This window comes from Orbicella franksi, chromosome 3 (assembly GCF_964199315.1).
Source record: "Orbicella franksi chromosome 3, jaOrbFran1.1, whole genome shotgun sequence".
NCBI classification, from domain to species: Eukaryota; Metazoa; Cnidaria; class Anthozoa; order Scleractinia; family Merulinidae; genus Orbicella; species Orbicella franksi.
Genome location: NC_138147.1, coordinates 1,987,854 through 2,003,319, shown reverse-complemented (window position 1 = coordinate 2,003,319; position 15,466 = coordinate 1,987,854). Strand labels below are relative to the sequence as shown.

Genomic DNA, 15,466 nt, shown 5'->3' with positions numbered 1-15,466 from the left:
AGTGAAGGTTAGTGAAGGGTTTTTTGTTGGTCCGTATCGATAATGATGAAAAACCCGGCCCATATGGTAAAGAATCTTTTTCTTTGGTCATCGTAGCCGTAACAAGAAATAACATACAAAAAGCGGTGATAAACATGACAATAAGATGCATTGTTTGGAAAGCAAAAATAAAACTATATCATAAAACTTCACGTTTCGTATGTTTCCACATACATCTTCAGAAGTGACGGTTGAGAATGGAACAACTAAATTTAAAATTTAAGATGAGTAACTAATTAACAATAACAATTATATAAGCTGAACAAAATTTGCATATTAAAAGATGCAAACTAATAAAGGTAAAGCTATTCGCTACTAACATTATCAGTTTAGGGTAGGTTTCAATTCTCTTATTAGTAGTCTCCTTTATCTTGCAATGTGTATCTGACTGAACCTGACTGACCTTTTGCTAAAATGTCAAGTGGTCCCATTTTAAGTTGTGACCGGTTGACGTGACGTGGTCTGGTACTCGTGAGCGCTTTAAAATGTTCAATTTTTCAGTTCAGTCCAATTTTAGTCTAAAAAACCATACCCTATCTGAGAACAAAATGGCCAAAATTGATACCTTATTTGTGACCAAAATGGCCAAAAACCCATACCCTTTGGGGCCGCACATACCAATATAGCCCATATACGAAAGTAACACCTCCCCACCCCCCCCCCTCCCCGCCCGCCCGCCCAACCACCCCGCCGGGAATCCACACAACTCTCACTGGTGACCTTTAGCACTTCGCCCGAGAGGATAAATTGCTTTTGTAAATACTATGGTAAAAACAGTGTCTCATGACTTTCAGAATGGTAAAAAGCTGCTAAATAAGCATCGCCAGATCGTGTTTTCCTTCCCTTGCATTGAACAACCAACTTGTTAACCGCGCGGCCATGGGCCGAGCGCGGTTCATGTTCTACCCTTGGTTTATTTTTATTTATTTTTTTTTTTGTCGGAGACCAGACGCAGATCTCCACTCGGCCAACTTTGAATTACGCAATCTGTAATGTTTACTCGCCAAACTTTGTTTCTTCAGGGTCAACAGAAATCTCAGATTACAAAATTACGCCGAACCTACACGTTGCAAAAAATCTCTTCAAAACCCTGACATCGAAGCGATATATCACTTTAGCGTTAATAGCTACCTCATATCGGCAGTATTAAAATCTATTCGTTGACAATCCAGCTTCATCATATTAAAATTTCAACGAAATCGAACAAAACCAGAACTAAATATTATTAGATTTTTTTTGTAACCTAGCTTCATTGCGTGAGTCGACAAAGGAAGCGACGGTCGCCCATAGCCACCGAAACACATTAACATAACCAGTGAACCTACGTTTCGGTCAAAAAAATCCAGGATTATTGCCTGAAAGCTGAAAATTCAAGAGGAACATCTTTTTCGAACTTTTCTCAAGTTATTTAGACGAAAAAATGACCTCGGCGGACTCCAAAAGAGAACGAAACAAAAAAACAGAACGAGACAGTGAGAAGAGCCGATAATTTATTCACCGCGTAGCCTTCGTTACGTTCACGTTAAAAAAACCTTACTTCTGGATAATTTCAGCCTTACAAGTCAGCAACTGGTCCCAAATTACTTTCTGTATCCTTACAAATGTCCTGACTTCCATCTCCGAAAGATTTGGCCGCAATTTTTTAGCAAATAAATATTTCGCCGACAGCAATCACCTTTACGGTGGCTTGCAACTAATTCGCTAATTATACAAAACCCTCCCGAGGGGGGGATATGACGAAAAGAGTTGAAAAATGATGACCGGAAATAGAGTAATTTTCTCAGCTTCCAGTGTGCCAAATTTGCTGGAAATAGGTTCCAAAGCGATATTTTTTTTTCGTTTTTTCTTCTTCGGGTCACTCATGCTACCAAAACAGTTAACTTTTAAAAGCGCGGTTGTAAGATCTTAAAGATCTTCTTGTTCGAAATACAAAAGGCGCATTTTCGACCCCAGATCCTTCGCTTTCTTAACTGCTCGCGCCATGCACAAATGAGAAGAGCTCTGGGGTCGAGAATGCTACAGGCGCGGTTACAGAGTCGTTCATAAGACTTGACGCATGCGTAGGCTCAGTAAACATCGGCAAAATCCAAGATGGCGATTTTGTCTGGCTGTCACTCCGAGGCACTGTTGTCGTGAACATTTATAAAGTTCTGTTCGCCCTCACGAGCTGAAAAATGCAGAATAGGAGAACGTTACATCAGACTTTACAACAGAGGGTTTACGGTGGCTTTCCACCTGGCGCCATATTGAAGAGGGCTCGAGGTATGTAGGAAGGTTTTGAGTGATCGGTGAGAGACGATGAAAGATCTGTGAAGATCTGTGAAGATCTGCTGATCTCTTTGATGTCTCAGCTGTTTGTTTAACAGGATTTGATACTATAACCCAGAAAGTTAGAGAAATTCGCTGCGTTTTGCGTAGGTTTTTCTGTTCTAATATTGTTATTCGCAGCAATCTGACTTTTTTTAATCTTACACCGGCTTATCGTGATCGATAGTTTAGTAACTTAATTAACTTAAGTTATATAATTAAGACTTCGATATGTATTTTCCTGTTCCCTGCTATGAATGCTTACTAAGAAAAAAACAATCAGTATGACAAAGTTAAAACGTTTTGGAAAAAATAATTTAGCTTTTGGTGTACACTGACTAATTATAATATCGTTTGCTTATTTGCATGGATCAAGGAAGTAAATATCTAGTGCAGTGCTTGCAGAAAGAAACCATTTTGACTGGACACGAGGGCTGTGTAAGTTTGGGGTGTACTTTGTGTTGTGTCTTGAAGTTAATAATGCACCTCTTCAAGATTTTAACTGGATTGGCCTCCAGTTGTTGATGAATCGATGCCCACCTTAGTATTAGAGAAAATCAATAATAATTGCTGGATCAAGGGTGCATTTTTTTTTTCAGCAAATTTGGAAGTCCTCAAATAAATTTGCAATAAATATGTGAAATATTATTTACCGACTAAATTTTAAGCTCCTAGTCCTGCCAGGAGGTTGTACACCTTGGGAGAAATGTGTACTGTAGAACTTTGCAGAAAATGCCCCCCATGGAAGGAATTTTTTTTTTTTGGTCTGCTAGAATCCCCCATCCCCCTGGAATTTTTAATCCCATTTGTGGGGAGTGGGTATGAGGTTTTAACAATAACAATAGTTATATTTTCTGGAACTGCACAATACATGTAGAAGGTATCCTGGCTAATCGCCTAGTCACTTTGTCATACAATGCACTTCATCATAAATATGTCAATCTTAGCAGGCATGCAGTGCCAAGAAAGTGAGATGTAATATTACATGTACGATCTTTTATCATTAGCTTTCAGAGTTAGAGATGACAGGCAAACATCAACCTTACTGTTGTTAGATCAAACTTTACTGATATTTTTAGGCTTACAATGTAGTTAATTTCATGAGGGCCATTCCCAAGTCTCCATTTGATATCCACACTGTCACATCACATGTTGAAAAAGTCACTGTAAATCTAAAGCCTTTTTAAACTCATCACAAATAGAGCAAAGCAGTGCAACTGATCCACAACAATCAGCAGAATATACTACAACAATTATGCAATGAACCATAAACCCCTGCAAAACCCCTGAAGGCCACCCCACAGGTCACGTACTTCCAAATGGGGAAACCGCTGGCTGCATAAGCTCATATTTAACTTGCCTAAATGATATTAGCTGGATGGGCACGCTAGCTGGCTGCATTAGCTTGAGTTTAACCTTGCCTAAATGATATTTAGCCACATGAAATATCAATGTGGCATTGACAAGTTGTTAAGTCACCTACACCTGGTGGTGTGCAGTGTTCTCCTTTTCAGGCAGTAACCAGTAAAATTTACTATCTGTAGCAACACTCATTACCGCCTAAAATCCCTTGGAATTCTTGAAAATTCAACAGGTAAAAGAAAAAATATATAGTTGTTTCGCCGACGTAATCGGTATTTTATCCTTGTAAAAGAATAAATAAACAGATTAAAAGATAAACTGCGCAGGCTATGGTTTGTAAGTACTATCTGTGGTTTCGAACTTCGAGACAAGAGCTGTGAATTTTTGCCGGGCAGATGTCATTTCTTCGCACGTGCATCGGAGTTGTTTACATTCCAGATGAAGTAATTTTAAACGATACAAGTATTTGATTTGCAAGCAATGTGGGGGAAATCAGTTCCATGAACTTCCAACTTAACTATCGGCTTTAGAAAACTGGTGTTGCTAAATTGACCAACATTAACGTGTGGTGATCGAAAACTTCTTCTTTGTCACGAAATGCTCCACATTCAGGTCAAAAGTGTTTAAAATCTATTTTCAGACGACGTTTTGAGAGAATCCTTGACAATAAAACCCTTCCAGAACGTGAATGAAAACGAATATGCAGCGATTTCGTTTGGTTTTGAGTGACGACCGCTGATTTTGCTGTGACATTCATGTAAGCACAGCGAGGATACCCCGGAAGTGGCTTTTGCCTACTTTTCTGTGACTTTAGGGCAAGAGAATTAAGACAAAGAATAAAACAATTAAAAATGAAAATGCTGATTGATTTCATTTGACATCTAAAGCCAAAGGTGTAAAGTTAGTAAACTGTAATGCATATTAGATGGAGGTCTTTTCAAAAAATATGTTTTTATTAGTTCCTTTCCTTTTTTGAAATGTTCTTCTGGTGATCAATTCAATAAGGGGGGGACAGGATAGAAAGTAGAGCAAGTTATTGATGATTCGTGTATTGAGAGGTTGACCAAGCGTCTGAAAAAAAAAAAAAAAAAAAAAAAAAACGGCTAAGAAAAAAGCCGATTTTGCTTTCTATGGTAGCTCTTAAGTCCTACTGCTGAAACAAGCTGACAGGAACAGTGAGAAAATCACAATTAAGGAACATTCTGACAACCATTACTCTTTTGTATTGTATTTAATAATCACACAAACTACCTAGTAATGAGGGTACTGGGGCAAATTTCAATTCCATGTAATGTACAGAGCAGACCTAATAAACAAGGCTGCATTTCAACTGATTGCTTTACCGCTTTAAAATGCTATTTTACCTGTTGTATGGAAAACAAGGGAGAACCCTGTGGTGTGGGGACGAATTGTGATAGAGAAGCAATATATTTTACATGCATGTAGTCTATTATGAATTAATTGTCCATGTCTTATTAATATTGTCTTTTGTAGGTTAACAGTATTGCATGGAATGAGACTGGAGACTATCTCCTGTCAGGTGCTGACGATTGCCATCTTAATATTTACCGGCCTGCCAATGGAAAGGTTTGTTGTATATACATAGGTGTACCTCTTACAAACTGAGTCTTAAGTCTGTGCTTAGCTATATCATATGGAGTGAGGTTTCTTCTGGTTGCATGTCAGTTATGGCCTAATCAGCTAGGCCATAAATTTTAGGAAATATAGTTGGATGCACTACTATTGTTCAATATGTATTTGTGTTTAGCAAAATCCATAATGGACCTATTTTAATCTAAGATTCCAGGTTGCTGTGCACCATAAATTTAATTTACCCAGTCATTTTATCGAGAAAAATTTCCAATAAGTAAAAAAGAATTGCAACAATATAATTTACTGAATTTTTTATTTTGTTTTTATTGGTTATATTTTTGAATTGAAATGTAGTACATTGTTTCTTTTCTTTTTCAGTTATTGCACTCTATCAGATCTGGTCACAGGGCCAACATTTTCAGTGCCAAATTTCTGCCTTGTTCTGGAGACAAATGGGTTGGTACATGTACATTCTTACTTATGTTCTTGTTTTAATTATTAGACTTAATCCAATGCTTTGCTTTTTAATGCTTTGCTTTTTAATATTTTGGTGTATCTCACATCTCAGTTTTTTTTATATAATCATATTGGTTGCATATTTGAGAATCAGTTTCTATATTTTTAATTTTTAACTTGTCATCTTTTTTATTCTGTAAATATTTAATATATGAAGGCCACTGGTTTTTCATTTATTACTGTTGTGTGCAACCCTCAATAAATAAAGTTGATTACTATTATTATTATTATTATTATTATTATTATCATTATTATTATTACTATTTTTTTGTCAATGCATGGTACATGGGTAAACAATCAGGTTTCTATCCATTTGCCTGCAGAACAGATGTTTTCTACAGCAGATAATGGGTACAATAATTTTGTTAACTGTGGATCTTTGCAGATCTAAGTTTATTCCTATTTTTTTTCCCTTTCCCCCCTGTCTTTTAGCTTTTAAATAATCTTTAATGTAAAGCGCCATGGACAATTAGTGGATTTGGCGCTATATAAATATTTTTATTATATATTTTATTATATATCTTTTCTAACCCATTACCCCCACAGTTTTATGGCAAAAAGTAAATTCAAGTACACGTGTCCTTTACAATAAATATATATCATTGTCATTTATAGTTGATTGAGAGGTGTAGCATGCATTTTTCATGCATTATGTACTGAAAAGAGAGTTGATCGAATGTCGAATGCGCAAGCTGCTTTGGGAAGTTAGGAGGCATGCCCCAGGGATTTTTATTTTTAGGGGCTTGAAATACCATTTCCCACATTTTCCAGGGAACAGTTCCTTAGATCAAAACATGGAAAAAGGTAATAGTATTTAGTACCTTGTTTCACACAGTATGTCAAACATAGGGATAATTGATATTAGGTTATACAGGAGAGCCTAAAGACTGTTTAACTAGCTAAGTTGATCATTAAAGACACTTGTCGCTCGGCGAAGGTATGCACTTGCGTATGTGTGCATATCATCACTACGCCTCTGTTATTTTCATGTAATAATTATTTCTGTCACAAATATTGGATGCCATCTTTTCCAGTCACTGAAACAGCATAGAGTATTACAGTCAGCCTATTATTTTGTTAGTGAGAACACTAACAATGTGTTCAAAATCTAATGATGTTAATATCTGATTACATGTGCCTGGGTATTTACATCGACAGATAGTTTCCTGTGCTGGAGATGGCATGATTCATTTCACAGATCTTGAAAGGGAGTCAACATATGGACAATTTCAATTTGACTGTCATGCAGGAACTACATATGAGGTATACCGGTATTTCTGTATCTATAGACATGCTTGCATTATTGTTATGCTACAGATTATTACTTTGTAAATCACAGGATTTTTTCACTCATATCTTAACAAAATATGAAAAAAAGGAGCAAAAACCCTCAGCTGACATGTACTACACATTGGTCACATACATTACATACTGTAGCTCTTAAAATGATAAACATTTAGTTCCTTCTGACTATAAGCCTCTTATCATCAAGAAGTGTTTGTTGCATTTGACAACTGTGTTACTCTACTATATGTAAAATTTTTTAGGACCTTTTTTTTTGGTATTTTTTAATTTTTTTCAGAATTTCAGAATGTGTTCTAAACTTTCTAATTCCCTACAATGAAAAGCATCTCTCCCACACCAGCTGCCCTACACTCCCAAAAATAAATCGTGGGTGCAATGTTCTTACCAGAGTGCTTTTTGCATAGAAGATGCATTGTGTAAGTTATCCATTTTATTTGTATTCAATCAGGTCATTACAACCCCTGGAGATCCAAATACATTCTTAAGTTGTGGAGAAGATGGAACTGTGAGGCTTTTTGACCTCAGAACAAAAACAAAGTGCTCAAATAGAGATTGCAAAGAGGTACCTGACTCAGTGCACTTCTTAGTATGTTAGTCAGTTAGTCTAGGCTGTGTGGTGTTACATTGAATTTTAACCCTAGTGTAGCAAATGCAGATGTACATGTACATGTTATCGTGGAGGTTTTAACTCATGTGCCAACAGCCATGTGAATTTGTTACAACAAAAGAAAGTGTTTACATAAGAAAAGAGTTCAACTCCCACAGGAATGGTTTTTAGGACACCAATATGGCTGCAGTGACATGATATTTCAAATTTCGTAAGACCTTTTTGACCACATTTCCAAACACCAAGAATAGAGTTGAAAATATGACACACAGCTGAGTATTTTTTATGAACTTTGTGTTGTTTGGAAATATCGTCAAACACTGTCGTGAATGTTTGATATATCTTATCCATTGAAACTAAAACTAAGAAGAAAATGGAAATGTAAAATGGTAAAAACCTATGCTAATTGAGACCAGATATCCAAACACCATCACAGTCATGATTTCCTGTGTTTTAACTGGACAAATTATTAGTAAGTTTGAGAAATCATGTGAAAACACTCTACAGCCTGATAAACCGTACACCATACAACTTAGCTGCCTTCAAAAGAGTTTTCCCATGATTTTAGGGATGAAAAGCACCGATTTGGCATATTTTCAACACATACACTCCCAAAGTTAAACCTTACTATACACTGTAGATCAGTTTCATGTATTGGAAGAACTGACAACAAAATGGTTAATACAGTATAGTGCTCAAAAGGGTATGCATGGTGGTATTTGGAAATAGAAAATGGAACCTGTGTTTATACAGCCTGATGCAAATAGATGAAGCATTATTTTCAGCCACGATAATCATTATCTTTAGAAGAGTAAAGAACCAGATAAGATAATTTGATTTTCATGTTTGCCCTAGTCACAGGTTGACTACTGTGTTTAAAATAAAGTCAATAAAATATTTCCGGTGATCCAGTGTAAGGATGTCGAATGTTTACATAACTTCATTCAAAATGACTGCACATCCTATCAGAGTGGGCAAAATAACCACAATTTTGTAAACTAATTAACTATTGTTAGGTCAGAAATTGTCTCTAATTTTATGTTTTTGTTTTGTTTTGTTTTGTTTTTTTAACACAGGATATTCTTATTGACTGTGGTAAAGCTGTCACATCAATCAACCTGAACCCCATCACACCATACCACCTGGGTATTGGCTGCGAGGACAGTACTGTGCGTGTGTTTGACAGACGAGCGCTGAGTAGTAGCAGTTCAAACAAGATGAATGGCATGTTCTGCCAGTTTAGACCAGACTCACTTAACGGTAGAACGTGTAGAGTGACATCACTCAATTACAGGTGCGTGCTTAATTACAGTACTTGACGTGACAGGTCAGTGAATGAATGCATCTGCTTAGTCACAGAGATACATAGAGCTGGTTACTTGTGTACAAACACTATGTACGCATTACGAACCTATTAGTTAGGTGGCACGGATCTTGCGAGCAGTCTCTGGTGCTTGGGTTTCATGTGGCTTGTTATGTAAGCAAGTAGCATTTAAGATGGTGTCTTTATCATTCGGGGATTGAGTTGACATGACTTTTGGTGACTCCAGGACAGTTTGAAGAACTGTCATTGAGAAGGAGATTTCCAGATTTTAGGGGAGTTACATTTTTTAGAGTGCTGTCTGAATAACATAAAGGGTGTGTCTTTTGTAAAGGTGTTTTGGTTCCTATGAGACAAAGGTATTCGTCGTTAAGTACGTGGAGGTATCGTACGTAGTTTTTTTCTTACAGTATCAGAGTAGAGAGATTTGAAGATTACTTTTTCCTTTGATGCTCTAACAAAATCTCACAACTGGTATTAGAGAGTGTATGGTTATTGCTAAGGAGAATATGTATCATGATATTGAAATGTGGTCTTTTTCTTTGCAGCCCTGACGGTAGTGAGCTCCTGGTGAGTTACTGTGCTGATTACGTTTATCTCTTCACGTTACGAGGCACGAAACAACCCCGCTCCTACCGCGATGATGGCTCAGATAACGGATACTCTAACGGTAGTAACGGCCATCGGAATGTGCCGCCATTGAAGCGTCTGCGCCTGCGAGGTGATTGGTCAGACACTGGGCCTAACGCCAGGCCTGAGAGTGAGCACCCCTCCCCAGAAAGCTCCCTTATGCAGCGCATGTCTGATATGTTTGCGCGCTGGCTCGAAGAATCTTTTCGCGCTGGTCAGCGTCACAGAGCGCGGACGTCGTCTTCGAGGTCCACGACGTCATCTTCGTCTTTGTCGTCTTCGACGGCGTCATATTTTTCTGGTAGTTCGTCAGAGTCGAGTGGTACTTCTGGAGTGTTTGGAGAGGAGCCGAGGAGGCGTCGGAGTCACGAACGAACTTCCGAGTCGTCCCAAAGCAGTAGAGGATTGGGAGTAAACTTGTCCGGTGACATGTCCATGGAAACCGACTCGGACTCAGCGCCGAGCATAGGAAATAGCTGTAGAACTGCGCAAAGTGTCTCCAGTACCACATCTGTTGAGCTTATTCCACATTCCCAAGAGGAAACTGAAAGTGTTTCTGATTCGGCGAGTGAAATATCAACTAACAGTGCCACTGTCTATATAACAGCAGCTGGGAATGATACAGATTCACGAGGACAGAACTCTGAAACATTAAATGAAGCACTGTCAATTACGAAAGAAAACGAAAATAGACATCTTGTGGATCGGCTAAGCCGAAGTGATACCGATGTTGCGTCGAGCAGGGAGCGAACGTCTGGTCAAACGATTTCGTCTAATTTAAGGGACTCGCTTTCAACGTCTGCCATTACAACACATGGTAGACCACAAAAGAAATCCAAAAGTGTAAAAAGGACAGAACCAGTTGAAAATTTAGCAGCTGCAAGCAGTGGTCACGCTGATGAGTCCCCGACCAGAGCAGGGAGTAGAACGCGAGCAGAGCCCACCCCGAGTCGAACGCGCGCACAACCCACGCCTCGCGAGGAAGTGAGAAGCGCAAGAAGCTTAGCTACGAGTGATGATGAAAGCGCCGTGCTTCAGGATCAAACCTCAGCAGCCACTCGAATTCAGCGTGTTTATAGGCTTCACAAGAAAGCTAAGTCGAGTGTAGAGTACGAAGAACAGGAAATCTGGATCCCAGAAATGACACGTGTCTACAAGGGTCACCGTAACGCGCGAACAATGGTAAGGTGCTCTTATTTCCAATACTGAGCTATTTACCAACTTGAACTTGATAAATTTAAACTAAACTGCCTTTGCAAGTTAGTGGTGCTGACGTTTTGAGCGTTATGTCTTTGTCAGAGAAAAGTAGATACGCCTCAATTCCAATTATCACTATCCCTTCCCTATCCACACCTCCCCCTCCCCGCCTAAAAGAAAATAGAGCTTAAACAACAACGAGGACGACGCCTAGTCAAAAATGAATTTACAGTTTACCAGCGAAATTCGCAATTGTCTAGATCTGTTCAGTGCGCTAATGGCTCTAAAAACGTGTTCACTCTAAGTATGCAATGACAGCGTTCAATTCCAAATGAAAATACGAAAAATTAGCCGTCGTCGTCCACGTTCAGGAGACTACGCAGAACTTGGTCATTTCACGTTGTTGTTTTGCAGACTGGACGGCAAAGAAATGTACAAAGATTTACAACGCACGTGCATAGCCATTGTTCTACTCATTAAACCTTTTGCTTGGTGGCGTTTTCGTTGCTTTCTTCGTCGTGGTTTGCTTAAGCTCCATGATAATTCAATTGAAAGGCGTTCTGATACTATAAGGCTTGTTTTGTTGTTTTATATCATTACTAGTCTGCTTACAGCCGTTTTCTTTGTTGTTTTCTTAGTTTTATCTACCTAATGCTCTTTCCGTTCGCGCCTGTTGAATATCTCACGGTTTCTATTTAGCTTGCGTCCTCAACGATTTAGAGGAAATGAAGGGTCTATGAACTGAACAGACTTTGTTGTTTAAGTATGCTCGTGTAGTACTTGTTCGGAGTTACATATCGTACCGAAAGTTTACCAAGCGGTATTCCTGTGTAACCAAACTTTTTCGTAATATATCGAAACCGGTTTGAACTTTAAAACTATGTGCCTCTTTGCAGATCAAGGAAGCTAATTTCTGGGGTGAGGAGTATGTTCTCAGCGGCAGTGATTGTGGGCGCATCTTTATTTGGGACAAGTACAGCGCTGAACTGGTAATGATTCTTCAAGGCGACAAACACGTGGTCAACTGCGTCCAGCCACACCCATTTGACCCTAGTAAGTCATCGATTATGCCCTAGTCTGTTCACAATCCGTTTTTTTCACAGGAGCGAAGAGATGTGCTTGAGGGAGCTTTCGCGCTCGTTTAATATTTTGCTCGCGCTCCCCTCAATCTCAAGAGATTACGGGAGGTCTGTGAATAGACTAACGTTTTTGTCGTTGTTGAAAAGCCTTCATCGAAACGAGCAATACGATAACGAATCCTCGTAGAGATAACCCTTCAAACAATGAGGTTCATATAGAGTCATCTTCAGTGATTTCAGCCGAGTATATCAAAGTAGAATTTAATGAATGCAAACAATTCTTTATCAAACTTATAGATATGTATTTAATATACGTTTTCTATCATAAATTTTTAAAAAGTTTGAAAACCGCAAGAAAAAGTCATCTTTCATTTTCGATGGGGCCAAATTTATCTTGTGTCATTGTTGAATCAAGGGAGTTTTTTGCGGTGCAGTAACACCTTGATATTGACTCTGTTCTTCTGTTGCATTAAACTAACAGTTCTGGCATCGAGTGGAATAGACTACGATATCAAACTCTGGACTCCTTCAGCTAAAGAGCCCATGGAGCCCAAAGATAAGGACGAGGTTTGTTACATGTAGTTAAATAGTACAGTAAATGGTAAGTTTGGTAATCTGCGCGCGTGTCGTAATGTCTAATATTCGTAAATTGAATAAAACAGCTTTTCCCACTAAAGGTGAAGTCTAAACTGGCAATCTCGTGACTAATCAATAACTTGATGTTCTTTCAGTTTCTAATCGTATAGATCTATAACAAAATTTTCGATCGTTATTGGATGTCCGCGCGCCTATTTGTCATGTAATCGGCGTACAATCACATGGGTGCCCAATAACAGGTATCCAATTACAACTTTTTTGTAATTGGATACCCATATGATTCGCAAATTAATTACGCGCGCTTTGATGGCCTTAGTATTTCCTACAGTTTTGGAAGGCGCTACTCACTTTTTCGCTCAAAAAAAAGTTCTCAAAAGACTTCTTTAATTTTGAAATTTTGTCACTGATACGATTACATGTAATTAGCAGTTGGACCTCGTGTCGTACAATTCAGCCAGTAATCGGGCGAATAATTCCAAGATCGGACGAGCGCAAAGCTGATTTGAAATTTCGATCACGACTACTCCCTGAATTGTATTCCAGCCGATCCAATTACTGTTACCTGTCGTGAGCAATTGAGAAGGCTGTTTGTTTGTTTTTTTAAGTGAACGATTTGATAATTTAGTTAACTAGTTCTCTTCTAGCTATGTGCTGCATATGGCTGCAACTCTCGCTCTCCAAGCAACCCTGTCTTTTGCCACACCCATTGCTTCAGCCCAGCTGGCTCATCCGTCCTGTCTGCGATAATTTGTCAAATACAGTTTAATAAATGATTGTTGTTTTCGTTTCTGTTTTCTTTGAAGATAATCGGTCGTAACGAGAAAATGTTAGAGGAGAGTAGAGACACGATTACAGTGCCAGCCTCCTTCATGATCCGCATGCTGGCTTCTTTGAATCACGCCAGGTTTGGTACGTAGCCAACCTTTTTTTTTCTGAAATAGTTGTCACTAAATGTTATATGCCTTAGTACTTGCCTGTTGCTTGTTACCTCATAGATTGGTTTGTCATTTACGGACTAGGCAAACATGCATTAAGCCATTTTCGAGTTGCTTTTTACCTTAAAACGAGTCCTGGTGCACAACCTTTCGTATGGAAATGAGTTTGATTTGCAAGACAATGAACGTGCAAGAAAAACTCATTTCAATAAGAAATGTTGTGCACCAAGACTCCTTTTGAAGCAGAGGTAACAGCAACTCGGAAATTGCTTATTGGTCTTTTGCAAACTTATCTGTCAAGTAACTTGTCAGCAGTCATAACAGATGGTCATGGTATGAAATGGATGCTTAAAATGGGGTTAAAAGCCTGATGGGATTATACGTGGTAAGATTGGTTCACAAAGGTCGGCTCGTGCGTTAAACGTGACGCTTTCTAATGTCATCCATTGATTGGTGGTTAGAATTTCCGAGCATTTCCATTGGTCGAGAGCACGTGAACAGTAAATGTCGCGCACGCGTTTTTCCGTTTTAAGGCACTATCTGTTATTTGCAAGTCAACTAGAAATTATCGTGTGACAATATAGGTCAACTATTTAATTGACGCTAACTGTGTAACTAGTTTAAACCGGTGATGTGACGGGGCGACCTGCACCGTTTACAACTTCCTTTATAGCTGACTGGCCAAACGAAACAATTGGTAAAGAACACAAAAAACGCTCCTAGCCCTAAGAACAAACGAGGTACAGATTAGCATGAACGTAAAAAGAGGTAAGTTAAGCGGCGGAAGGGGCATATTAAAACAGCAGTTGTGGTCTTCATTTGGCTGAGTATGTTCAGAACTGTTCTTTCGTGTCTCTTAACAGGTCAACAAAATCAAGATGAGGATACTGATTCTGATTCCAGTGACGACTAAACGAGGTCTTGCGCTTGTCACGCAATCGTCACGCAACTCAACTTGAAGCCAATTGAGTTACTTACCGGCATGGGTGTTTCTTGTTCTCTAGGTTTACGTTGGGTCTTTTATGTAAATAATAACTTAGTAATGTTCGTAGTTAATATGTTCAGTAGGTTACTGTTTTACAACTTGGGAGCTTTTTGAGTCCGCTTTTTTCCTTTGGCCCAAAACGGATCAAAACGAGTTTCGTCGCAAAACCATTCATAGGAAAAGTAGTTTTTCTCCCAGGTTCATTTATTGTCTAATAAGACTCATTTTCTTATAGAATGGCAGGTTTTTACCTTGTTTGAAATTGATACAGAGGAAAAAAAACATTTCAGAAATGACACTTCTCATTTTGGATGTAAAACATCAAATGCTGTTGAGTGGCATGTTGAACATTTTAGTTACAATAGGAAAGCTCTGCTAAAATGTGTTGGTTTAGTTTGGTTTGGTTTTGTCTTGTTTAATAAAACCCTTTGCTTTCAGTGTTTTGCCAAATAAATAGCTTGAGAGATTTAAATCAACTATTGCATGTCACGATATTGGAAGTCATTTTTTGATGTACAAAATTACTTTCAAATTGAAGGAAACATGAAAATAATAGTTCTCTGTAGAAAAAAAAAATAACAAAAGAAATGATAAGCTGAAAACAGACAAGAATGTTTACAAGTGAAAAAGATTAACGTTTATGAAAAACAGACTTAAAAAAGGTAGACTTGTTTTCCTAGATACGCCGTCAGTAACACGTGTAGGCTTCATGGATTGAAGCCTGGTTACCAAAGACGCTTGCTCGTGAAATCAAGGCTACGGTATATTAGGAAGCAGGAGTTTTGAAACCAAGCAGCTTGTCAAAATTGTTTGGAAATTTTTTGATCCTTCTCTGGAACGTTGAAGATGTCTTCCCAATGAATTGAATTTATTTAAGTAGCTATCAAGTCTGAACGATCATAAGAAAAGTCGTTTAATTTAATGAGAACATAAGACGGATAAAAAAAATTGTACAAATTACTAAGGATGTGTAAATAGTTGTAAATAATATTG

General features: G+C 38.3%; 1 protein-coding gene across 1 annotated transcript; it reads left to right on the top strand.

Annotated features, from left to right (window-relative positions):
- The first annotated feature begins 1,880 nt into the window (after positions 1 to 1,880).
- On the top strand, positions 1,881 to 14,927 carry LOC145480601 (DDB1- and CUL4-associated factor 6-like). The gene is made up of 12 exons (XM_081458874.1): positions 1,881 to 2,301; positions 2,723 to 2,784; positions 5,203 to 5,295; positions 5,680 to 5,757; positions 6,976 to 7,080; positions 7,571 to 7,684; positions 8,806 to 9,023; positions 9,599 to 10,862; positions 11,774 to 11,930; positions 12,438 to 12,523; positions 13,357 to 13,462; positions 14,352 to 14,927. The coding sequence occupies exons 1-12, from the start codon at positions 2,214 to 2,216 to the stop codon at positions 14,399 to 14,401; spliced, it is 2,421 nt and encodes an 806-aa protein (XP_081315000.1). The 5' UTR covers positions 1,881 to 2,213; the 3' UTR covers positions 14,402 to 14,927.
- The last annotated feature ends 539 nt before the right edge of the window (positions 14,928 to 15,466 follow it).

Bases quoted from the DNA above. Each gene is read 5' to 3' on its own strand.
- LOC145480601 (XM_081458874.1), top strand. From the start codon at position 2,214: ATGCAGAATAGGAGAACGTTACATCAGACTTTACAACAGAGGGTTTAC. The intron at 2,302-2,722 runs GTATGTAGGAAG...GCATGGATCAAG, and splicing joins CATATTGAAGAGGGCTCGAG to GAAGTAAATATCTAGTGCAG. The intron at 7,685-8,805 runs GTACCTGACTCA...TTTTTAACACAG, and splicing joins CAAATAGAGATTGCAAAGAG to GATATTCTTATTGACTGTGG.